At 41.4% G+C, this 25,968-nt stretch overlaps 1 protein-coding gene across 1 annotated transcript; it reads left to right on the top strand.

Annotated features, from left to right (window-relative positions):
* GPR143 (G protein-coupled receptor 143) lies at positions 1-25,968 on the top strand. The gene is made up of 8 exons (XM_073327905.1): positions 1-244; positions 1,893-2,002; positions 8,353-8,447; positions 11,080-11,172; positions 12,886-12,995; positions 17,384-17,492; positions 23,048-23,165; positions 25,657-25,968. The coding sequence occupies exons 1-8, from the start codon at positions 1-3 to the stop codon at positions 25,966-25,968; spliced, it is 1,191 nt and encodes a 396-aa protein (XP_073184006.1).

Raw genomic sequence — 25,968 nt, 5'->3', positions numbered from 1 at the left:
ATGGCTTCTCCCAGGCTAGAGACCTACTGCTGCCCCAACCGGGATGCAGCCACGCAACTGGTGCTGACTTTCCAGCCTGAGGTTTTCTGTGGGGTTTGCATTGGCAGTGCCTCAATCAGTCTGTTGCTCAGCATCCTGCAGCTCCTTCCCAAGCAGGGACAGAGTTCCCGGAAGATGCAAAAAGCTTCCTCTTCCACCACCATTCTTCTCTTCATCTCCGTTTGTGACCTCCTTGGTGACCTAGGTAAGGACCAGCTTGCTGTGCCTTGCCCTAGAGTGGATTCCCTCTGCCTGGAGGCAATGTCGCTAAATGGATCCATTTAGCAGCCGAAAGAGCTCTGGAATGGAAGTGTGTTGTTTCTGTTTGGCTGGAGGATTTGGGTTAAGGGATGCTAGGAAATAACGGGTCTTTGATAGAAGAGAGATTTTTTTGAATGTTAGGTTTAAAAGTTCAAATTTAAAATCAAGCACTCTTCAAAATCTGCACCTAAAACTAACAAAATCCAATCAGACAGATGTTGGAAGTTTTTTCAATGGCTGACAGCTCCAAAATTTAAACTGTCCCTAAAGACTAACTTTTAAAAACATTCTTTTGATCCTTAAACACTCCAAACAAAGGCTGTAGCATTATGAAAATGCCAGCTTCTCCACTAGGCAAATCCACAAGTACTCCTCGTTTTTTTTTTAAACCCAAGAGTGCTGGTTTAGATTGTGCTATAGATAGGGTATTGAAATCTATAAGAACCTTGCTCATCCAATACCCTGCCTGGTCACAAGGACAGAGCAGGCTGAGGAAGTTGAAGAATGAGGCAACATGCATGGGCACCCATGTGTCAAAACTAAAGTGGTGTCTAATTCTAACCTGCCAGACTATGAAATGTGCTGCCAAAGTATAAATGAACACTAATCGCACCATATCCAGAGCTAAATACAGAACTTCCTCTTCGTCCAGGCTTTGCTGCAATCATATCTTTATTTTCACATTTTATATAAAATGATGAAATAAATAATATAAATACATAAATAATAATAATAATAATAATCTGAAGTCCTATGGCTGGGAAGAAGGGAGAGACACCTATAAGTATTGTTTTCTACCTTTGAGATTTGCTCAGATGATACAGTAAAGAGCACCTATATAAGAACCTGGATAGACAGCCTGAAAAGTGTTCCTTTAATTTGATGAGGCCAAAAATGTGATAGAGGTTTTTCTGTTTGAATTATATTGACAAATCAGAACCAATTGTCTTGTATCATCTTTGTCTGAGACCCTTTGTAATCTTTCCTAGGCAGGGGTCAATTCTCATTAAATGGTATATAAAGCATCATGGGTAGTGCTATCACACTGTAATAAGAATAGACATCTTCACTGATTGCAAGCTGTGATGTCTTTTAAAGCAGTATTGGGAAATGTTATTTGTTTCATTCATTTGAAAAAGAAGAGAGGATTTGTTTGCAAAAATGAGAATAGATTAAGAGTATAAAATACCTTTAATACTAAAATGTAAAGAGTTAAAGAGAAATGAATGTAAGAACATTGATATATGCAAATATAACAGTGAAAAGAAGTAAAAAGAAAGTGCTTTAATTATGAGATTACTTTCATTTGATGACAGCCCGTGAGACGCTATCCAGTTCATTTTAGAGAAATGTGTGTCAATGTTAATGAAATGAAGTTTTTTTTTAAATAGACAGAACATTTTAGACCACAGCAACTTTAAACTTTGGTGCAGCATTCACTGATAGATTATGGTGGAATTTAATAAATGGAGTTGTCTTGTGCTCAATTCAAGCACAGTTCTTGCTTTGTTCATGTGTGAAAACAGGCTAGTGCAAGTATGTGACTCAAAACATATTAACACACCCAGAACACTAATGAATTTTCCCGTTAGGTATCATCTTCAGATCAGCAGTATGGATAGGCTTCCCTGACTTCATCGCAAACATCTCTGTGGTGAATGGAACTGATGTGCTGCCTTCTGCCTTCTGTGTGGGAAGTGCCGTAAGTACAAAACTCTTTTTTTCTTGTTAGGGACACTAATCTGGTAAAGGAAGCCTGCAGGACAAACTCTTCCTGATCTAAAGAAAATGGAACTATCATTCAGATCTATAAGTATAATGGGTTTCTGTCTCTCCCAAAGCCATACAAGTCTTGCAGGGTACAAGCGATAAAATAAGAGGGAAATGTATTAATTGCTCACGAGGTACAAGTATTGGCACGCCAGTGCTATGCAGCACCAGCTTTGAGTGGGAGGAGTGCAAGCTATTTCCTGAAAGCTGAGGCCAAAATGTTCACATGTGGGTGCTTAAAGGTAGGTGCTTAAATCATAAGAGAGGTTTGATTTTCAGAGGTGCTAAATACACACAAGCCCAGTGAAGTCAATAAGGTAATTCAGATGTACAGTGATTTAGGACAAAATCAAGCTCTGGGTTTGTATGGGACAAAGATAAATGGGTCTCTGAGTGAGGTACTTTGTAATTACATACTGTACTGTATGCTGAAAATCAGACAGGAAATCTCAGGTGGGGAGTTTATCCTTTTTGTGAAATGAAAAATATGTTTGGCCTGAATAATTTTGGAGTGCTTGAAAATCTCTTAGGAATCTCAAAGTGACAAAACTGTTTGCACGGGTTTATTACACTGTCATTCATACTTTAACTGAATGTGGTTCAAATATGGGCTGATGTATAAACTTAAATGGAATATAAATGCTATATCTGACCAATAGTCGTTCAATTCACAGTTTTTACAGTAATATGGAGTCTGACAAATAGGACAGAACAAAGACTTATGAAAAGCCAATGAGAATATTGAGTACCCAAGGAATTTCTGACCACGCACGTATAATTACAATCTAAATGTTGCTAAAGTATCTGTTTCTACACTAAAACAAAAATCTGATTAGGTTTCAAAAGGCATAATATCATGGTGCTGTACAGAAGCCTGTAACCAACTGCTACAAATCTGAATGATAATTTCCACATTGAACTATATGTACCATACAGCCAAAAAACAATCACACTACAACTTTTTCTAATCCCCCTCTATTTCCCATCACACACCTTCTCATCCTTGCCAGGTACAAGTAGAAAAAACGAGGGGGAACCATTATCCCTTGTTCAGTGTGTACAAGCTTGTATCATAGTCCAAGCCTGATTTTTTTAAATAAAAAGAGAAAACTTTGCCAACATAAAAATTTTGCAACAGTGAAGTGCCATTCCTAAAACATCGTAATTTCACTGTGTTAACATTGAATGAATACTTGAAACAATTTTTTTTACCATTGATACTGTTTATTTTTTGTATTGACAAATAACCTGCTTCCTCCTCCCCTCTCCCACCTTATTCACATTCGAATTCATGAAACCACGTATAGTCACGTCAAATGTCTTTTAATCCTATTCTTGTTTTTGTTTAAAAAATAAAATGCCATGCATTCTGGCCTTAAACCAGGTACGCCTTGATTCGTCCCCTGAGGAGACCCCCCTATACAAGTAGGGGAAAGTGACTCCCAAGTAGATACACCCCCAAGAAAGAACAGATTGTGTTTACAATGCCACATTCCCAGAGGTTTCCGCCAGGACTGGTGGTTCTACTTGGTAGCCAGCAGAGGCTACCCAAGGGATGAGTAGAATGAAAATGCATCCATTTCCTGCTGACTTTTTCCCATAGATTCCAGGGCCAGAAGGGACCACCGTAGAGCAAATCTTTTAGAAGAATCACCACCAATCTTGATTTAAAAATTGCCAAGGATTGTGAATTTAACACAACCCTTAGTAACTTTTGCCAATGGTTAATTACTCTCATTGTTAAAGATTTATGCCTAATTTCCAACCTGAATATGTCTAGCTTCAGATTCCAGTCAGAGGCTGTGGAGCCTTTCCAAAAGTTGGGGGCGGGGGAAAGGGGGGGCGCCCTCCCTGCCCCTTCTGTCTGAAGCCCGCCCCTGGCCAAGCTAGAAGCCAGAGCAGGCCATGAACCGTGGACCCTCGGCCTCAGAGGGAAGAGGAGAGGCAGGGGTGGGGCCCATGGCAAAAAGTGGACAGGTAGAAAGTGGGAGGGCCATGGCTCTCTGCCCCCCCCTCTTCTGGCACCCCTGATTCCAACTATTGGATTGTGGTATACCTTTCTCTGCTAGATTGAAGAGCCCATTATCAAATTTATATTTCCCATGCAGACACCCTTAGTGTTCTCTTTTGTTAAGCTAAATAGATTGAACTCCTTGAGTCTGTCACTGTAAGACAAGGCACTAAAGGCACGAATCCTTTCATCATTCTCATTCTGATCCCGCTCCAATTTAGCAATGTTCTTCTTAAATTGTGGACACCATAACTGGACACAGTATTCTAGGAGCAGTCACACCAGTGCCAAACACAGATTCTCCTGTTTATGCATCCAAGGATTATGTTAACCCTTTTAGCCACAGCATCACACTGGGAGTTCATGTCCAGCTAGTTATCCACCTTCCCTGCCAAAATCTTTTTCAGAGACACTGCTTTCCAGGATAGAGTCCCCCATCCTGTAAGTAGGGCCTACATTCTTTGTTCCTAGAGGAATACATTTACAATTAGACAGATTAAAACACATATAGTTTGCTTGCGCCCATCTTACCAAAAAATCCAGATCTCTTTGAATCAGTGACCTGTCATTGTCATTTACAACTCTCCAAATTTTTGTGTCATCTGGAAACTTTATCAGTGATGATGTTACATTTTCTTTCAGGTCATTGATAAAAATGTTAAATAGAATAGGGCCAATAACAGATCACAGTGGTCGATGATTCCCCATTTTCAATTACATTTTGAGACCTATAGTTAGCTAGCTTCTAATCCATTTAATGCATGCCATGTTGATCTTGTAGTTCTTTAATCAAAATGTTGTGTGGTACCAAGACAAATGCCTTACAGGAGTCTAAGTTTATTACATCAACACGATTACCTTTATCAACTAAACTTGTAATCTTTATCAAAAAAGATGATGAAATTAATTTGACTGGATCTATTTTCCATAAATCCACATTGATTTGCATTAATTATATTACCCTCCTCTAATTCTTTATCAGTTGAGTCCGGTATTAGCTGCCCCATTATCTTGCTCAGGACTGATGTCAGACTTACCGGCCTATAACTACCCAGGTCTTTTCGTATACTCTTCTTAAAAACTGGCACATTGGCTTTCTTCTACTCAATGGGAACTTCCCCACAGTTTCAAGACTTATTTAAAATAAACATTACAGTCCATTTAGCTACTCAGGCAACTCTTTTAAAATTCTTAGATGCTAGTTATCTGGGCCTGCTGATTTAAAAATATCTAATTTCACTAGCTGCTGTTCAACATCCTCCTGAGATACAAGTAGAATGGAAAGAGCATTATAAGATGATGGCTACATCTGCTTTGTTCCCTAAATACAGAAAAAATATGTATTAAACACTTCTGTATTTTCTGTATTCTTATTGATATTTCTACCATTGATATCTAGTAATGGATGAATACCATTGTTAGGATTTTTTTTGTTCCTAATATATTTTTAAAAATTCTTCTTTTTGTGCTTAACTCTGCTGGCCGTAGATTTCTTCTTGTGTCCCTTTGATTCCATCACCAATTTTCTACAATTTCTAACTTCTCATTTGTATTTATTACTATCAACTTCCCTTTTCTTCTATTTGTTTTAATATATAAAATGGCTGCCTCACTTCCTTCCTAAACCAGGTTGATTTTTCAACCAATATGGCCTTCTTCCTCAATTGTGGGATTGTGGTTTTTTGGGCCATCTAGAAAGGCGTTCTTAAACAATTCCAAATTATTATTAATCTTTTCCTGATTAAATTCTTCCTCCCATCTTATTTGGATCATAATCATTTTCTGTTTTGTAAAATTAACCCTTTTAAAGCACCTATTATAAATATCATTGATCTGGACTTTATTCTGCTTGCACATTATAAAGATGATCAAGTCATCGTGGCTTCTACCTAAGTTACCATTAATTTTTATTTCTGTGATCAGTTCTTCTGTATCTGTCAAAATGAGGTCTAAAATAGAATTTCCCTATGTTGGATGCCACACTTTTTGCCATCTGTAGTATTTAGAAATCCCAAGGATGTTTGAGTTCTAGTAGCATGGACCTCCAGCATATGTCACTATGATTGAATTCCCCCAGGATCACAGAGCTTTTCCCCCCTACACATTATAGATAGGTGCATAAGGAGCCAGTCAGTCTCTTCCCAAGTGTGATTTGGTGGTCAGTAGCAGACACCTACTAATACCACATCTTGGACAGATGAAGCACAAATCTGTTTGAGGCAGCATTGACTAGCTCCATCTTCCCTAATGAAGTGGAAGAAGCCAGTGCAATCTTGAGCGAATCAAGCCCACAGATTCTTTTAAATGGAATTTTAAAAATATTATTTTTCAAATGGAAATCTTACAAAGAAAAAAAATGTAAAACTAAGCTCAAGTTATACACTGAATGCTATGAATAAAGTGCATTCCAGTGATGAATGTACTGGAGCCTGCAGGTGTATTGATTCATAGACTCATAGATATTAAGGCCAGAAGGGACCATTATGATCATCTAGTCTGACCTCCTGCACAATGCAGGCCACCGAATCTCACCCACTCACTCCTGCGATAAACCTCTCACCAATGTCTGAGCTATTGAAGTTCTCAAATCATGGTTTAAAGACTTCAAGGTGGAGAGAATCCTCCAGCAAGTGACTTTAGTGACTGAGCAACATCTCTCGGGAAAGGGAGTATTTTCAGATTGTGGAGGAGGGAATACCAGGGATTTGTTTTCAGAGCTGATGTTTGGCTTAATAGCAAGCATGTTGGTCTCTGCCTGGTAAAGGGTTGCTACTATGGACCTATGGCAAAGGATATTCAGATGAAAATGGAGCCAAAATGAAAGAGGGGCTCAGAGGAACATTAAATTGAATAGTAAAAATGTTCCAGACTAATGAAAAAGGGGGGGAAAGTATGCTGTAAAAGAACCAGTTCATTGGGGAAAGAATTTTGGAATGTGCAAACACAGCAGAAAAGGTCAGATATCTTTCTGTATACTCGTGAGAAAACATGAGAATTCTCAGCTGTCAAATACAGTGGAATGTAGCTTGCCTTAAACCTGTGCACATTTCTTTGCTTTGGGTCATTAGTGAAAAAAAACATCAGAGTTAAAGTGTGGACATTTCACTACCACTCTTCTCTTTTTTTGTTCCTCTTGGGAACAGAGATTGTTGACTAGATAATAATTTCCTTTTACATTCAGTTCCCAGAATATGAAGGGACAGTATAGCTACAATGATTAAGAGATACAAGTCCTTCTCTCATGTCTCAGGGGCTGGTCTACACTAAAGCTGTAAGTCGACCTAAGTTATGCTACTTCAGTTACATAAGTTAGGCCATGTCTACCGGGATCGGCGGGTAGTGATCGATCTATCGGGGATCGATTTATCGCGTCTAGTGCAGACACGATAAATTGATTCCCCGATCGCTCTGCCATCGACTCCGGAACTCCACCAGGGCAAGAGGCGGAAGCGGAGTCGACGGGGGAGTGGTGGCCATTGATCCCGTGCCGCGAGGACGCGAAGTAAGTGATTCTAAGTCGATCTAAGATACGTCGACTTCAGCTACGCTATTCTCGTAGCTGAAGTTGCGTATCTTAGATCAATTTCCCCGCCCTCCCCCAGTGTAGACCAGGCCTTACTTAACTGAAGTTGGCGTAACTTAGGTCAACTTACAGTGGTGTCTACACCATGCTGTGTTGACAGGGATGCTCTCCAGCTGACTTACCTTCCACCTCTCAGGGAGGTGGAGTACAGATGGTGACAGGAGAGCACTCTGATGTCAACTTAGCTTGTCTTCACCAGACCTGCTAAATCAACACTGATGCATCAATCGCAGCAGTGCTGATTTAGCTGTAAGTATAGACAAGCCCTCAGCTACAGGAGCGGCACTAATGTACAAATACAGTAATTTCAAACATTCTCACTATAAATCTCTTTATGAATGGAGCAAAAGATGGTTTACTTTTGGATGCACACGTAAAATTCAGAGTTAAGGTTAGGCAAGGTTAATATCTCTTCTGGGCAGGAGTAAAACAAGCTTATCAAAAGGGGTCAAATGCTGCTCAACCTACTCATGTGAATAGACCAGTTGGCTTCAGTGAGACTACTTCTGTGATTCTGAGCAAGATTTGTCCCCTCATGGATCTCTGTTGGAAAAACACACACATTCCATTAAACATGTTTGAATGAGGCCTCATCAGAGCTAGAAGTAACAGGGAGTTTTATTTTGTCCTGGTCACTTAGAGACTTTATCAGCAATTGTGACACAATGGAATCTTTTTCCTTTTGCAGATGTGGATCCAGCTCTTGTACAGTGCTGGCTTCTGGTGGCTGTTTTGCTATGCTGTAGATTCCTACTTGGTGGTTAGAAGATCAGCAGGGCTAAGGTACCAAAGTGAAATTAACTAATTTTTAATTTGAACTAATTAAAGATCTAAAAGTAGCTTTACTTCCTACATTAGGTGCACATGTTTGTATGCATGTATTCAGGCACATAAATGAAGCATGCACAAACATTTGATGTGCATATGCAAATCACGTATTAGTATGGGTGCATGGTATGCTAGGTGCTTAAAGGGCCATGACTATGCTCCAGTATTGATTACGAACTTGCATGCACTTGCATTCACCTAAACTTTGAAAATCTGGGGTGAAATCCTACCTCCATTGAAGATTCCAGTGGACCCAAGATTTCACCCCAGTCCCCAATCTACACCGTGAATTGAACCTTGTAGCAATAAAATGTTACTCTGAAAAAAAAAGTGTTGAAATACACCTAGAATTTTTGCTTCAGGATTTGAGGTTTTGTCTACTTTTCAAAGCTGTTGTTAGTGTCCTGTTGATATTTTCATTTTATAGAACATCTTTTTCAAGAAAAGAAAAAAATAATCTTATGTATTATATGTCTTCTATAGTGCCCATCCCTGGAGTATCTAAACACTCTGGCATGAATAGAATCATAGAAATGTAGGGCTGAAAGTGACCTCAAGAAGTCATCAAGTCCAGTCCTCTGTGCTCTGGCAGTACCAAGTAAACCTAGACCATCCCTGACAGGAGTTTGTCCAACTTGTTTTCAAACGCTTCCAATGATGACCTCCCTTGGAAGTCTATTCCAGAGTTTAACTACCCTTATGGTTAGAAAGTTTTTCCTAATACCAGACCTAAATCTCCCTTGCTGCAGATTAAGCCCATTACTTCTTCTCCAACCTTTAGTGGACATGGAGAATAGTTAGTCACCATCCTCTTTATAAAAGCCCTAAACATATTGGAAGACATATCAGGTCACCCTTCAGTCATCTTTTCTCAAGACTAAACATGCCCAATTTTTTCAACCTTTCCTCATTGGTCAGGTTTTCTAATTTTTTTTTAAATCATTTTTGTTGCTCTCCTCTGGACTCTTTCCAATTTGTCCACATCCTTTCTAAATTGTGGTACCCAGAATTGGACACGATACTCCAGCTAGTGCTGACTACAGCAGTGCTGACTACAGCAGAACAATTATCTCCTGTGGTATACATACAACACCCCTTTTAAAACACCCCAGCATATTAGTCTCTTTTTGCAGCTGTATCACATTCACAACTCATATTCAGTTTGTGGTCCACTGTAATCCCCAGATCCTTTTCAGGAGAAACACCACCTAGCCAGTTATTCCCCATTTTGTTGTGGTGCATTTGATTTTTTTCCTTCCTAAGTGAAGTACTTTGAACTTGTCTTTATTGAATTTCATTTAGTTGAATTCAGATCAATTCTTCCATTTGTCAAGGTTATTTTGAATTTTAATCCAGGCCTCCAAGCGCTCCCTCCCAATTTTGTGTCATCTGCAAATTTTTTAAGCATACTCTATTCTATTATTCAACTCATTAATGAAAATATTGAACAATACTGGGCCCAGGAGGAACCCCAGTAGATATACCCTCCCAATTTGACAGCCAACTTTTTGAGTACAATGGCCATGCTGTTATACTAGAGACAAAATATAAAGGTTTTTCTAAATTGGCTGCCAGTTTTTGGAGTTAGAAGAACAAAAAGACCTTCAGTTTGCTAGTACTGAGCACAGAATTATGTGATATTATACCCAGACAATATTGAGCAATCAGATATTGGGGACATAGTGCAATTGGCAGATGTTATTATGTGCATCTCCAGAACAAGAAAAAAAAATCTCTGATTTAAACTAGTATTAACCCTAGCCTGTGTAGGACAAACTTGAATTTTATTTGTATAGTGAAGCTTTGATGCCCAGGAATTATGGAACTGTTAAGCAGTAACAAGCTAGACTACTTGATTTCTAGTGTTTATTATGAAAATTCTTCACATATTTTACCCTAATTATTTCCATCAAGGTTATCTAAATTCCCAATGCCAGACAAGGCTATGCACTGTAATGACATTCATATTATTTCCTATGGGCAGTGATTCAAGTGTTCATAGACATGTATACATAAGTCACACCATTTTAACCTGAGGCAATATGGGCTTGATTCTGCTCTCACCAAAATCAGTGGCAAAACTTTCAGGTCCTGACTCACAGCCTACTGAAGTCAATAGAAAAACTCCCATTGACTTCAGCGGGGTCTGGATCAGGCCCTTGTTGATGTGGATGAAGCAAAATGTGATCATAACTGTTAAAATTTGTGATTTCCAAATCCCCAAAAGGGCTGACCATTCATGATGTTTGGGGAGCCCTTCTTCCTTCTCCGTGTAGCTTGTCCCACCAAGCTCCCCCTCCATGGGTCACAGGAAGGGAGGGAGCCTGGAGGGACGACTGAACGCTTGTGTGGGCGAGAATCACTTACAGCTCCGTTGAGAGGGAGGGACAGAGGCAGGGTCCCTTATCTCAATCTGAACAATTGCGTTGACTTAGCCCAACTCTTATTTTTCCCAGCCCGCTTTACCATTTCCCAGTTACTGTACGGACGGTGGAGCGTTGTTCTACTTGCATTTATGTACAATTCTTTTCCAAATGCACATGATGAGTGATATTAACAGCTTCTTTTCCATTTCATGGGCTTCCAGTACAATTGTGTTGTACCACATGATGACATGGGGCCTGGCAATCCTGCTGTGTGTGGAAGGAATTGCCATGCTTTACTACCCTTCCGTTGCTAGGTAAGCAAGGCATTAATTAAAAAAATCTAGCTCTGTGATTACTTGAATGTCTTTGTCAGTTTTGGAGACGGAGGGTCAAGTTTTTACACCAATTACAAGAGAGTAAATGCCAAATATTGGAGTCAATGAAGTTACTCCGGATTTACAGTAAGGAATGTCAGAGCAAATTTGGCCCTACATGAATTAAGCTATGTCTACATTAGAGACCTTATAGTAGCACAGCTGTACCGATGTAGCTGCACTGCTGTAAGATCTCTCATATAGCTGCTCTATGCCGACAGGAGAGAGCTCTCCCATCAATATAATTAAACCACCCGCAACGAGCAGTGGTAGCTATGTTGGCGGGAGAAGCTTTCCTGCTGCCATAGCACTGTGCACACTACCACTTATGCCAGGGAAACTTGTCACTTGGGGGGGCATGTTTTTTCACACCCCTGAGCGACATAAGTTTTGCCAACATAAGTGGTAGAGTAGCATGGCCTTAAAAATATTATATCCTACTTCTCTCATGCCCTATGCTCTGTCCATCCAACTCTTCTACTCATGACTCTCCACTTCAGTATCAGGCTAACTCCTATGCCTGAAACAGCCTGCCTATGCTTGTGTGACCCCTTCCTCTTTTAAATTCCTCCTCAAAACTCACTTTTCCTTCAATCGCTGATTATGCACCAGCACCATCTACTCCTACTTTAGGTCCCAATCACTGAAAAACCAACAACTAGTGAAGTCCCAAAGATGTTCTTATACTTGTTGTGTATGGTTTGATCACTGAATAACTTAACTTTGGTAAGTATCAACTTAAACGATTTATATACATAACTCAGAGTCAATGGCTATGTCTACACTGCAGTTGGGAGGCATGATTCCCAGCGTAGGTAGACAGACGTGAGCTAGCGTGCTAAAATAGTGGTGTAGACGTTGCAGTACGGGTGCACATTCACATTGCTATTTTTAGCATGCTCTCTCAAGCAGAGCTAGCACAAGTCTGTCCAGAGTGCTGAAAAAAATCACATCTCCCAGCTGCAGGGTAGACATACCCAATATGACTCTGCAGTTATCTGTTTGGGTTTCTGCCAGGACCAGAGGGAAACATGCCACATAAAATTGGTGCTTACTTGCCCCATAGCCCATCCCTGACATGGCCATGGAAAGTGGGGGCATTAAGGCTTCCACAGGCTCCTAGAGAGGGAGAAGATCATGCCAAAGAAGTCCTGTGTCCTATTATCCCTTCTTCTCCCATGCTGTCTTAGCTTCTTTTTTTTCCTTCCACCTAAATTGTTGGAAGGAAGCATTGGCTCACAAGGGCCACATACAAAGAAACTCGACTGTATTTCAATAAGAAAAGGAGTACTTGTGGCACCTTAGAGACTAACCAATTTATTTGAGCATAAGCTTTCGTGAGCTACAGCTCACTTCATCGGATGAAGTGAGCTGTAGCTCACGAAAGCTTATGCTCAAATAAATTGGTTAGTCTCTAAGGTGCCACAAGTACTCCTTTTCTTTTTGCAAATACAGACTAACACGGCTGTTACTCTGAAACCTGTATTTCAATAGTCTACTTTGTGACTCACTTGAGCTGGCCAGAATCAATGTGTCACGACATTTTTGGATCTGTTTATTTCATTCCATATTTTTAGCTAAATGTGATGCAAGTAGAATAGCCAAGACTACAAGGTGTGAAGAAGAATTAATCTTTTAATGGTCTCTTCTCAGTTGTGAAAACGGCCTGCAGCATGCAATTCCTCATTACATCACTACCTATGCTCCACTTCTGCTAGTTTTGGTGGCCAATCCAATCCTCTTTAGGAGGACGGTAACAGGAGGTAAGTTCCTAAATGCAACATTAGTTAGTATATGTGAGGTAAAAACATAATAATCATGTAAAAGCTATGTCTGTATATCCTGTTCTGTGGGGGAGTCTTTTATGAACAAAGCCATGGAAGGATGCAGCTAGTCCAGGGAAAGAAATGCACCACGCTTTTTTAGCATAACAGCTAGGTACCAAAAGCAAGGCTCTGTTGACATTGGGGATTTGCTCCAGGTATGGCATTGGTGGCCAACAACACCATCAACGTAGATGTGCTGATACAAAACACTATTGTAGAGGGCCAAAACTGCATTGCATCTTCTTGAACTTTAGCAGTCTGCCCTGGTACTTGTAGCAGTCTGAACTGTCTATGCTAGGGGCTTGAACTGGTGCAGCTATAGTTGGCCACTGAGAGTTGAAGTCAGGATTATTCTCTAGTGTAGATAAGGTCTAAGTCACTAAGATATTGTAATGAAATGCAACTCCATTGGCTTCTCTGCAGCCCTCTCATTAATTGCACCTGGAGTCAGTTATTAGTTTTATATGTGGTCAAATATGATTGGAATTTGGTTACTCATGACTTTGATGTTAGGAACAAAGGCCTGAAATTGGGCTTGTACACAACTTCATCAGGGGCCTGATGACCACATCTAACTTATTTTTACATTAGAGAGAGGAGCCTGAAATAAAACCTTGTAGCCAAACAATCCCAGACTTTGTATTTAATATTACACCCACCCAATGCTCAGTGTATTACATAATATAAATCCACAAGTTTGCATCAAAATATACACATACTAAAATATATAAAAAAACTCCTGAAAAACCACCAATCCCATTCCAAATGCAATCTCTGTCCCATCTTCCCTTCCATCCCTCATTCCGTAATCCCCACTTCCAAGAAAAGGCTGAGAAAACAGACAGGTTTTTAATAATAATAAAATAAATAAATAATAATAATATTTTGTATTGTGTATATCCTAGAGGCTCCAGCCAGAACCAAGACCTCATTGTTGCCAGGCACTGTACACACAGAACAAAAAGACTGTTCTGCCATATTCACCATACCAGGGTTCTGGTGAACCACAGAAGGAAGTGCGTTTCAGAGCCAAGAGCCCTCACCGAGAACATAGTCCATTTAGATGAGGAGGGGGCGCTCAGCTTATTAGTAGATCATAGCTACCATGGTACCATATGAGAAGGAAAGTAGTCTCTCTTTCTCAGACAGCCAAAGCCTTTAAATGGTCAAAAACTCTTTAAACCTCACTCAGAAATCTGCTGATAGTCAGAGCAGAGCACAGATGTAAACTGTTGTCTGATAATAAGCAAATAAAAGGGGACAAACTCCTTTCCAAGCACAGATGACTGACTTGGCAACTGCAGCTACCTGGGCATCCAGGAGCAGCTACATGTTGATCAAGGTGATGAAACACATTATCCACAGCCAATAAGGAAGTCTATTCTGCTGTTGCCTTCGTACCTGCAGTTCTATAGGTATATAGAGGCTACACTTCTTTATTTTCTCTTCAGTGAATACAGGTTACTTCAGGCTGCACCTTAGGCTTCCATGCTGTAAAGTGAACCAATATTGATTACTAGAGCAGCCATATACTTTCAGTCTCCCTATTTTACATTAATCAAAAGCAACAAACAAGACTAAAGTCTTCATGAGAGCGCACAAAGTGTGCCTGTGTCCCCTATGAATGTCTGTATTGTACACAACCTAGCTGCCCATCTCTGCAGGGGGAGTCCTAAGTGACTTACAGGTGCAGAACTCAGAAAACAAAGGCATAGGAATTGCATAGTTAAACACACTATTGAAACACTCGTTTCATGTTAAGTTTTTAAAAGGTAAAACGGTTATGACCCCTCCTGTTACTTTCCATTTTAAATGGGGCTGATAGAAAGCCAGTGGCAAGTTCTGATGCCACCACTCACTTTTGGATGACACTGTTTTCTTTAATTGTTAAATGGATAAAGGAGATTATTTAATGAGTCACCCTCCCTCTTCTAAACTATCCTACATAGAATTATAGAAATGTAGGGCTGGAAGAGACCTTGAAGTCATCAGGTCCAGCCCCCTGCGCTGAGGCAGGACCAAGTAAACCTAGACCATCCCTGGCAGGTGTTTGCCCAACTTGTTTTTTTAAAAACCTCCATTGATGGGGATTCCACAACATCCTTTGTAAACCTATATCAGAGCTTAACTAGCCTTTTGGTTAGAAATTTTTTCCCTAATATTTAACCTAAATCTTCCTGCAGATTAAGCCCATTGCCTTGTCCACCTACCTTCAGTGGACATGGAGAACAATTATTTACCATCCTCTTTAAAACAGCACTTAACAAACTTGAAGGCTGTTATAAAGATCCCACCCCACCACCGCAACTTTCAAGACTAAACATACCGAGGTTTTTTTAACCTTTCCTCACAGGTTAGGATTTTTAAACCTTTTATCATTTTTGTGCTCTCCTCTGGACTCTCTTCAAATTGTCCATATCTTTTCTAAAGGGTGGTGTCCAAAACTGGACACAATACTAATAGCTGGGGCCTCATAGTGCCAAGTAGAGTGGAATAATTACCTCCTGTGTCTTATATATGACGCTCTTGTTAATACACCCCAGAATATTAGGCTTTTCTGCAACTGCATCCCATTGTTGATTCCATCACTTTATGATACACTATAACCCCCAGATCCTGTTACCATCTAGCCAGTTATTCCCCATTTTGTAGCTGTTCATTTGATTTTTTTCTTCCTAAGTGAAGTACTTTGCACTGTCTCTATTGAATTTCACCTTCTTGAATTCAGACCAATTCTCCAATTTCTAAAGGTCATTTTTAATTCTAATCCAATCCTCCAAGTGCTCACAACCCCTCCCAGCTTGGTGTCATCCACAAATTTTATAAGCATACTCTCCACTTCATTAATGAAAATACTGAGTAGAACTGGACCCAGGTCTGACCCCAGAAGGACCCCACTAGATACACCCTCCCAATTTGGCAGCAAACCATTGATATCTACTATTTGAGTATAGTCGTTCAACCAGTTGTGATCCACCTTACCGTAATTTCATCTAGACCTCATTTCCCTAGTTTGCTTATGAGAAAGTCAAGTGGGACTGCATCAAAAGCCTTACTAAATTCAAGATCTATCATGTCTGGTGCTTCCTCCCTTATCCACTTGGCCAGTAAACCCATCAAAAAAGGAAATTAGGGTGGTTTGGCATGATTTGTTCTTCACAAATCCTGCTGCCTATTCCTTGTAACCCTATTTTCCTCTAGGTGCTTACAAATTGATCATTTAATCATTTGTTTCAGTATTTTTCCCAGTGTAAAAGTTAGGCTGACTGGTCTATAGTTTCCCAGATCTTCTTTGTTCCCCCTTTTAAAGATAAGTGCTATGTTTGCCTTTTTCTGGTCTTCTGGGACCTTACCTATGTGCTCCAGGAGTTGTCTAAGATAATTGCTAACATTTCTGAGATTGCTTCAGCTCGTTCCTTAAGTACCCTAGGATGATTTTGATCAGGCCCTGCCAACCTGAATACATCTAATTTATCTAAATATTCTTTAACTTGTTCTTTCCCTATTCTGGCTTGTGTTCCTTCCCCCCATTGCTTTGTTTCGACTATCTGGTCACCATTAATTCTTTAGTGAAGACTGAAGCAGATCAGGCATTAAACACCTCAGCCTTCTTCATGTAGTCAGTTATTAGTGCTCCTTCCCCACTAAGTAGAGCACCTACACTTTCCTTCATCTTTCTCTTCCTCATAATGTATTTAAATAACTTGTTCTTACTGCCTTTTATGTCCCTTGCTAGGTGTAACTCATTTTGTGTCTTAGCCCTTCTGATTTTGTCCCTACATGCTCATGCTGTTCTTTTGTACTCCTCCTTAGCAATTTGTCCATGTTTTCACTTTTGGTAGGATTCCTTTTTTGAAATTCAGCTTATTAAAGAGCTCCTGACTGAGCCATATTGGTTTGTTCCTATTCTTCCTCTCTCTCCTTTGCATCAGGATAGTTTGCAGTTGTGCCTTTAATATTGTCTCTTTGAGAAATAGCCAGCTCTCCTGAATTCCTTTTTCCCTTAGATTTTCTGCCCATGGAACCTCACCTACCATTTCTCTGAGTTTGTTAAAGTCCGTCTTTTTAAAAGTCTGTTGTCCTTATTCTGCTACTCTCACTCCTCCCTTTCCTTAGAATCATGAAATCTATCATTTCTTGATCACTTTCACCCAAATTGCCTTCCACCTTCTGTTGCTACCAATTCCTCCCTGTTGGTCAAAATCAAGTCCCACCACAGCAGGAACTTTACCTACTCCTCCTCCCTTTCCCACTCTCTGGATCCTTATAAATAAAAAAAATAAACCCACAGCCATGTACTCATTATACAGTTCTGTACTTTCCAGTTGCCTCATTGCTCAAAGGAAGACAAGGAATCTACACAGAGAATGAAAGACGCCTGGGGACGGAGATTCAGATCCGCTTTTTCAAAATTATGCTGGTGTTCATTATATGGTAGGAGGCGTATTTTTAAAAAAACCTGAATATTTCTCCACTGTGGAAGGTAGGGGGTGTGAATGGTATTGGTGGGCTTGCTATATTTGTTTGTCAACCTGACAGTTTCAAGGGGAGGAATTCTCTAGAAAGGAAAACGTTCTACATTATTTTATTTAGTAGCTGAAGCATTAAGCTGCCTCTTGCAGCTGGGACACAAGTTCCAGAATATATAGAAAAAAAAGTTTGAGCAACTTGAAAACAAAAGCCTCAAAGAAAAATGGCTAAAAAGATGGGTAGGCAGCCGCCTAAAGCAATGTCTGAAAAATACAGTGCTATGGTCACTCTCCACAAGAGTAGCCTCAATATGGTCTGGCTGTGGAATTTCAGATCACTTATTCCCATCTCAAATATGGTATCCTTTGAGAGTTTTCTTTGAAACACAGTTTTGCCTTTCTGCAGTGGCAGCTTCCTTATAAAGTATGCTTCAGCTAGTGCAAAAGATTCTGGAGTACAACTGGGAGTGACAGGTGTTGACTGACTGAACAAAAATAGAGCATCCTTTCGGAGGAAGAAATTATTATTTGCTATTTGTATTACATGAGCACATTTGAGATGAGATTGGGAGGCCATCATGCAAGGCACCACACAAACACATCGCAGCGGATGGTCCCTGACATGAAGAACTTGCTGTCTAAACAGACAAGACAGAAATAGGGAAGGAAAGGAAACAGTGTCAAAGAGGGGATGTGACCAGGGCTGGCCTTACCGTGAGGCAAACTCAGGTGGCCGCCTCAGGTGCCAGACTGTGGGGGGGGGGCGCCACTAGGACCCAGAGTGTAGAAAATTGTGTTTGCTGCTGGTGCACATGTATTCTCTCTGCTCTAGATGCACAGAGATGGTGGAGTGCTGTGCTGGAGGAAGGGAAGCACAAGAGACATAACAGGCAGACAGGAGAAAAGGTGAGAGGGAATAACAGAAAGCAGCAGGAGCTGCAGGGAGAGAGAGGACGAGGAGCCTCTTAATACCTCTCTAGCACCCCCAGGAGCCTGGACTGATTAACACCAGCTTCTCAGGGAGCTTCCTGTGTCCTGCTGCTTCCCTGAACCCACTTGAGGAGAACAGGCAGTCAACTGAAGTAGTAGGAGCCAGATAGGTCCTTAAGACGTTGATATCTTCCCTCACTCAGGCCCTGCTACCAGCCTGCTTATTTGTCCCCTCCATAGAGTGTTGAGAGCCACTAGAGCTGGGACAGAACAGCACTCATGAGTGAAAGAAGAAAATGCCCCTCTGGGACAGCATTCAGAAAAAGAAAGAAAGCAAAGGAAGCTTTTCTATCTAAGCGGGAAGGAGCTCTCTTGAGATACATAGACACAAATGTTCACGGTGAGCCTTCCGGCCCCAGTGAGGATGTGAGTGGTGAGGAGATGCCTGATCTTCCAGTTAGTCAGAGTGCAGGTGACCGGGCAGCTACCGCAGCATCCATATCTCCATCTCAAATGGATGTAACCCTGCACATTCCTGCAGAAAAGTGTAGATCAGAGAAGAGTGTGGTGGAGGCGCAAGAAACAGCTGCTGCTGAGTTTAGTTCCTTAAGTCAAGATGTTGTAACAACAACAGTACCTAGTGAAAATGTCCCTGCAATGGTGACTGTCAGAGAACATTTTCTAGAATGTATTGACATTGACGATACTACAGGAACTGGTATGACAAATGTGCTTCTTAAAAAGCTGGAAGATACAGAAATTGCGATAGCTGACATGAGAGGCCAGGGCTACCATAATGGTGCCAACATGAGAGGAAAGAACAGAGTGCAGACATGGATCCCTTGTCTCATGCAGTTCTCATTCATTGAACTTGGTGGTCAGTGATGCAGCATCAGCTTCTAGTGAGGCTGCTGAATTTTTTAATGTAATTCAAAGCATCTATGTATTTTTCTCTGCATCATCTCATCGATGGCAAATTTTGAAGCAACATCTGTGAACATCCTCTCTGACACTGAAACCACTGAGTGACACACAATGGGAAAGTCGAGTACAGGCGGTAAAGCCTATCAAACACCAAATTAGGAAGACAGATGATGCCATAGTTGCCATTATGGAGGATAATGCTATGACAGGAATTGTTCATGGGAGAACAGTAGCAGAGGGAAATGGAATCACCAGAAACATACATAACTTCAAATTTCTGTGCGGCTTAGTGTTGTGGCATGACATACTGTTTGAAATAAATGTTGTAAGCAAGAGACTCTAAGGTGTTGACCTTGATATATATGGAGCAATGGAACAACTGGACAAAGCAAAGTCATACCTACATCTTACCGGTCAGATGAGGGATTTCAAAACGTTCTGAAGAGTGCACAGAAGTTGGCAGAGGAACTTCACACTGAAGCTATTTTCCCACACATTCTAGAATACAAGAGTGTGACGAAGTGGGACTGTACTTAATGTTCTCACTGAATACTGTGTGGGTGCGTCAGTTTCCCCTATGCATTTCTTAAGTATCTAAGTGGTGGGATAAGGGTGTGTGATTGTTGCAGAGCCCTTGAGGGCCAGTGTGATGGTGTTTGCACAGAGAATGGTCGACACCCTGTCTCCTGGCAACTGATGGCCTGGGACCCTCACATGCAAGATGCCAACTGAAGGTTTTGGAGAACAAAGAGATCAGGTGGCCTCCTGGCCCAGGAAAGAGACAAAGGCCAGAGGAGGGGCAGGAGAGTTTCAGTTTGGAGCTGGCTGGGGAAAGCGAGGGAGGCCCAGACCCGGGGTCTGGCCTCCCTGGCCCCAAAAAGGACCTGACTGAGGGGTCCTGTTCTCTGTACCTACAAGCTCTGTTTTGGATTGTGTTCCTGTCATCTAATAAACCTTCTGTTTTACTGACTGGCTGAGAGTCACGTCTGACTGCAGAAGTGGGGTGCAGGACCCTCTGGCTTCCCCAGGAGCCCCGCCTCTGTGGACTCGCTGTGGAAAGCGTATGGTGGAGCAGGGGATGCTGAATGCTCCGAGGTCAGACCCAGGAAGGTCGAAGCTGTGTAAGCTTCTTGTCCTGGAGACAGTATGCTCACAGAGAGGCGGCTCCCCCAGAGTCCTGACTGGCTTCATATGGAGTAGTTCCAGAGCATCGCTTGGTGACCCTGTGAGAAAGAGTCACCGAAGAAGAAGACATTTTGATTACAAGGCACGGGATAATCCCATAAGAAACCCCAAACAACAATTCAAAGTTGAATTCTTTAACCAGGTGCTAGACTGTGCAATACAGTCAGTTGAAGAATGTTTCATGCAGCTCAAGGAACACAGCAGTATATTTGGGATGTTGTATGATATTCCAAAACTCCTCACTATACCTGAAGAAGACTTACACCAGCAATGCAGGGCACTAGAGACAGTGTTGACACATGATGACATGCGCGATATTGATGTGAGTGATTTAGGTGATGAACTGAAAGCCCTTTCAAGATACATTTCAGCAGGATCAACTCCAAAGGCTGTTCTGGAATATATGTGCACAAACAAGATGACCACCCTCTTTCCAAATGTTTTCGTTGCTCTGCGCATACTTCTAACACTTCCTGTAACAGTTGCCAGTGGAGAACCCAGCTTCTCCAAGCTGAAGTTAATAAAAACACATCTACACTCCACAATGACACAGGAGAGGCTGGTCGGTCTTGCAACCATCTCAATAGAGCATGAGCTGGCCCAGACTGTGGACCTTCAGGAAGAAGTTCAAATCTTTGCAACCAAGAAGGCAAGGAAAGCACCACTTTGATTATTCAAACAGATAAAAATGTCAGTGTTAACTATGCAGACAAGAAAAGTTACATTTGCTGTTCAGGCATTTGAAAGTTAAGTGTCACTTAAAATTTTTGAACAAGGCATTTTAAGTTGTTAGTTCTCCTTTATTGGGGTAGGTAGCAGAGCAGAACCATGAGAGGAGTCGAACAGGAAGAAGGCAGAATTGAGACCTTTCAAAGTTTTGGCCGAAGCGAGGGGGCATGGGGGCATCATTTGAGCTCCCTACCTTAGGTGCTAAAATGTTATGGGCCGGCCCTGGATGTACCTTAGGTCATGCATGGAGCAGCTTGTTAAAGTGGACAGGCTGGGGGAATGGAGCAGGGAAGAAATGAGGGGAGGAAGGTGGAGGGAGAAAAACATGAGGTTTTCATATAGAATGGGAACTTGATTGCAAAAAGAAAATGGCAAAATCCTTTTTTTTTTTTTTTAAACAAATGCTGGACTTAGGAAACCAGCCTGACCCATTTGACTATGCAGGAGAAATACAGAAAAATTGCACTAAAGTCTGTTCACTAGGGCTAAAACCTGGGCTTTCTGACATAGCCTCTCTTTGGCGCTGAAGATTATTGATTCATTTAACTTGATGTTTGCTATCTGACCATGAGCTGCCCTTGTTGGTAAGAACTGTTGGTACATTATGGCAATTTCAGAGTCATCTGTAATCCTCTTTTGATGTCACTTTTAAAGTCCATTTTAATTTAACTTTGAAGTTTGTGGTTGTTTAGGAAATGATGTGCAGCAATGTAGCAATGCTATATATATTTAGCGTATGTATGAACATTGCAACTCTACTTATGTGCCGTATTATAATGTGACCTTGATACCAGAATGCCCCCTTGTGTCAGGACATAATGTTGCAAGACTCTTCCTCTTTAACACCCCTTGTTGTCCCAGTTCTGCAATGGTCAGCTGCCTCCATGGCCCAGAGGCCAGCTCCTCAAGTCTCAGTCCAGTCCCCTTCCAGGGTTAACAGAACACAAATTAAATCCTAACTCAAAATAGCCACCTGGGCATTAAAGCCCACAATATAAACACTAACCCTTCATAGAGACCCAACATTGTCAAGGTTGGGCCTCTGACTGGGTCAGGTTACTTGGGTTAGGGCAGGAAAAGCCTTCTTTCCCTTTTCTGGCTTCACCCAGAATTGGCCTGTACTAGATACAGCCACTGCTTTTTATCTGGCCTGCTGGGTCGTGATTGGCCTCTACCTGCTTCCGGTCCTGCTAGATCTGGAGGACCAACTCTCTCTGGTTTTGCCTGCAGCTGATCATGGCAACCACTAAATGTCTGAACTCACTACCCTTCCCTTCTGGCAAGGCACCTTCTTCTGCCAGGGTATGCCAAGGCAGTGAGGCCTTTGGCCGGAAGCAACAAATGCCTGGTACACCATGTCACAGGCTGCAACTATAAGAAGGTGCTGATGATGACATTCTCCATTATAGACTGTAGTACATTCTAGTCTTGTATTTTCTAATCAACCTGATTTAATTCTGCATTTTATCAGCCTGCAGCAGGGTGGAATGCTAGGATTTCATTCTGTTTGGTTATGTCTATTTCTTTGTCTCAGGCTGGGTTAGGAAAAGGATTTTGTTTCCTGATCATATTCTCCCAGACCTGCTGCTCCTTCATATTGTTGGCCACAAGCTTTAGCATTTAAAAAAACCCAACAGATTTCTCCCTCTCCCTGCCAACAATCACCACAATTATGCTTTGGTAAAGAAACTACTGTATATACAAAAAAAAAAATCTGTCTTTTTCTTTTTCTCCTCTTTATCCCTGCAACAGCTGGTCATCGAACATCATCAATGAGAGCCTGTTGTTTTACCTTGAAATGCAGCCAGATATCAATGGAAACCCCCTGAAAAATGTCAGAAATGCTGCACTGATCACATGGATTATAATGGTAGGTCAACCATGATTTTTATTAGTCTTGGAAGTAGCTTTTGTCTGACAGGAAGCAGCACCACTGTAATGATTGTTTATTTCTTTCAAAATATAATCACCACTCCATACAAAAAAAATTGGAGAACATTTTCCAAGTCACAGGAACTATTCTTCATATGAAACTCTGCAAGAAGAATGAAGGAATGCATTTTGCCCTGACTGACCCTTCTGTGCATCCCTACTGAAGTCAAGGTGATTCATTCATTTTTAAGACCAGAAAGGACAGTTATGGTCATCTATTGTGTCTTCCTGAATAACAGACTACAGAGTTTCCACCAGTGATTACTGAATACAGGCTAACAACTTGGGTGCTTACTAGCAATTTCAGTCTGTATTTGTAATGAAGGTTATTTGCTTTGCTCCTTAAAGCTGCTATGTAGAAAACATCTGTATATAGAGAGAATAATTACTTGAGAGAAAAATATAGTGGTCTTTCAGAGCAATGATCTAAAATACTGTAGGAACACTACTAAAGCATTTTGGACCATTACTGGACTGTGATTTACCCATCCCCCCATAGCGTAATGTTCCTGGAATAGTCAAAAGGGGTTATTCTGGAGTTGATGATGCAGGTAGCTTCTTTGGGGAGATCTTACATATCTGCAAAGCCTCTTAGTAAAAACATGCTCTTTGTTTTTCTTTTTGAAATGACAGAACAATTTTCTAGAGGAGGGTCAAGGATATATTTGGATGAGTGTTTTTATTAAGTGGACATTAAACATGTGAAAGGCACTAAAACTCTTTTAGTTTGAGTTATGGCATAGCTCTAGCTCTGAATAATTCCCTCCCTTCCCACTTTCTGGGATTCTTATAGAGATTTAAAGAATCTGTGGCCAGACGGGCCCATTTGATCATCTAATCTGACCTCCTGTATATCACAGCCCATTACATTTCACCCACTTATCCATGTACTGAGCCCAATAATTTGTTTGGCCAAAGTGTATCTTCCAGAAAGGCATCCAGTCTTGATATGAAGATGTCAAGAACTGGAGAATCCATTGCTTCCCTTGCAAGTTTAACCCATGTTACCACCAATTTTTCTTCTCTTAAAACTGCCTCCCCTATTTTTGTGTCTATGTGCGCCTTGGCTACAGCCCTCTGCCCACAGAGGACTCACCAGGGCTCCTTTACAAGCATTGTTTCTAAATCTGCCAGTCAGTGGAGCATCAGTATTCACCTTTCAATTTTTGCAGCTGAGCCTGGCTAATCTGGCCTGCAGTATTATGGATGAATGTACGCCTCTTGTGTATGGAACATGCCCCCCACTCCCAGAACACACATGATACTCTGGCACCTCCATCTCCGAGGACCTATTTCTCTCTTTCCAGATTTTATCCTACATTAGTGTTACAAGGGTTAAATTACTCTTCCCACTCCCCCAGCACACTCTGCTTCCTTCTGACAAGCAACCAGGCACCCCCAAGTACCTACCTCTCCATTTCCAGGTTTCATCCTGTATTAAAGGAGTAAGTGATGCCACTCACATGGTGCCCCCTTCTCTCCCAAGGGCTGAACACACTCATGTGACACAGCTCTCGGCTTTTGCTGGCCTGGAGGGCAAGAGGTCAAGTCTAGGAATGAACTGTTTGTAGGCTGGCTATGAAAATAAAGTGCTGATTTCCCAGGAGAAAAATAGAAACATCCAAATCATTTACTTGCCAAATATCCAAGGAAGTGGGGACAGAAGTGATTCTTGAGAGACTGTCTCAGCTGGCCAGTTTTTTAATCCAACCATGATGGACTGGTTCATGAGTCAGCAGCAGTTACAAGCGGACTGATCACTGTTTAAGAACTTGGTTATCTGTGAGTGGCTGCTCTCAATATGTTTGGCTCTGCTTTCACTGAAGTTTTATAATTGCTCATGTAAAATAAAATTCATAAGACACAGTGGAGACTGTTAAAGCACATTGAGGGCCATATTTATCCCTGATACAACTCAGTGGAGTAGCTGAGGTCAAACCAGGCAAGCATTTGACCCCTTGTGTTCTCAGTGTTATTGTGTACCAGAACAAGGCCTTTGGTTTCTTACCTTGATTTGCTTGTGGCTAGAAGAAACATAACATGTACTTTCATCTGGATGCAGATGGGTGAGTTTTACAACATCTCTCAGAGGCAGCAATTTGTTCACTGTGAGGAAAGTCTCTCTGTCTATGCTGTAATAAAAAACCCGAGGCATGGCCAGGCCTGCAGAATTGGGCTTGTGGGGTTTGGGCTATACAATAGCAGTGTAGACATCTCCGGCCTGGTCCCTAATGTCTATACTGCAATTGTATAGCCTGCAGTCCTGCGAGACCAAGTCAGCTGACCCAGGCTTTGAGACTTGGCACCGTGAATTTTTTATTGCAGCGTAGATGTACCCTTAATGCACAGGAATGGTTTCACTTGGCTTGAAATTCACCACTCTGTTGATTTTAATTCCCATCACAATTCTCCTTTCTTCTCTTTTCCAGGGAGTGCTGAATCCAATGCAAGGCTTTCTCTTCACACTCGCTTTTTATGGCTGGACTGGGTGGAAACTGAACTTGAAGTGGCAAAAGAGAGAAATACCGTGGGAATCAATGTCCACATCAGCTGTTGCTGACAATGGCTACCCTTCTGCTGTTGGATCCTCTGTGAACTACCAAAGCAACATCCACAACTCAAAGAAGACAACAATAGCCAGCAGCCAGCAGACCGATGAGGCCTTAAGCATGCTGTCTGAAGGTAACACTATCAGTGATGACAGGTTATCCAGAAACTCTCCTATCTATCAGGGCTGGTAG

Source organism: Lepidochelys kempii, chromosome 1 (genome assembly GCF_965140265.1).
Source record: "Lepidochelys kempii isolate rLepKem1 chromosome 1, rLepKem1.hap2, whole genome shotgun sequence".
Lineage (NCBI taxonomy): Eukaryota > Metazoa > Chordata > Testudines > Cheloniidae > Lepidochelys > Lepidochelys kempii.
The sequence above is the reverse complement of the archived record's forward strand: the minus strand, read 5'-3'. Positions and strand labels throughout refer to the sequence as shown.

What these genes read in the sequence shown, in the direction of transcription:
- GPR143 (XM_073327905.1), top strand. Translation starts at nt 1, where the DNA reads ATGGCTTCTCCCAGGCTAGAGACCTACTGCTGCCCCAACCGGGATGCA. An exon ending in TGACCTCCTTGGTGACCTAG is followed by an intron (nt 245 to 1,892) that starts GTAAGGACCAGC and finishes TTTTCCCGTTAG; the next exon opens with GTATCATCTTCAGATCAGCA. An exon ending in ATGCTGGTGTTCATTATATG is followed by an intron (nt 17,493 to 23,047) that starts GTAGGAGGCGTA and finishes TCCCTGCAACAG; the next exon opens with CTGGTCATCGAACATCATCA.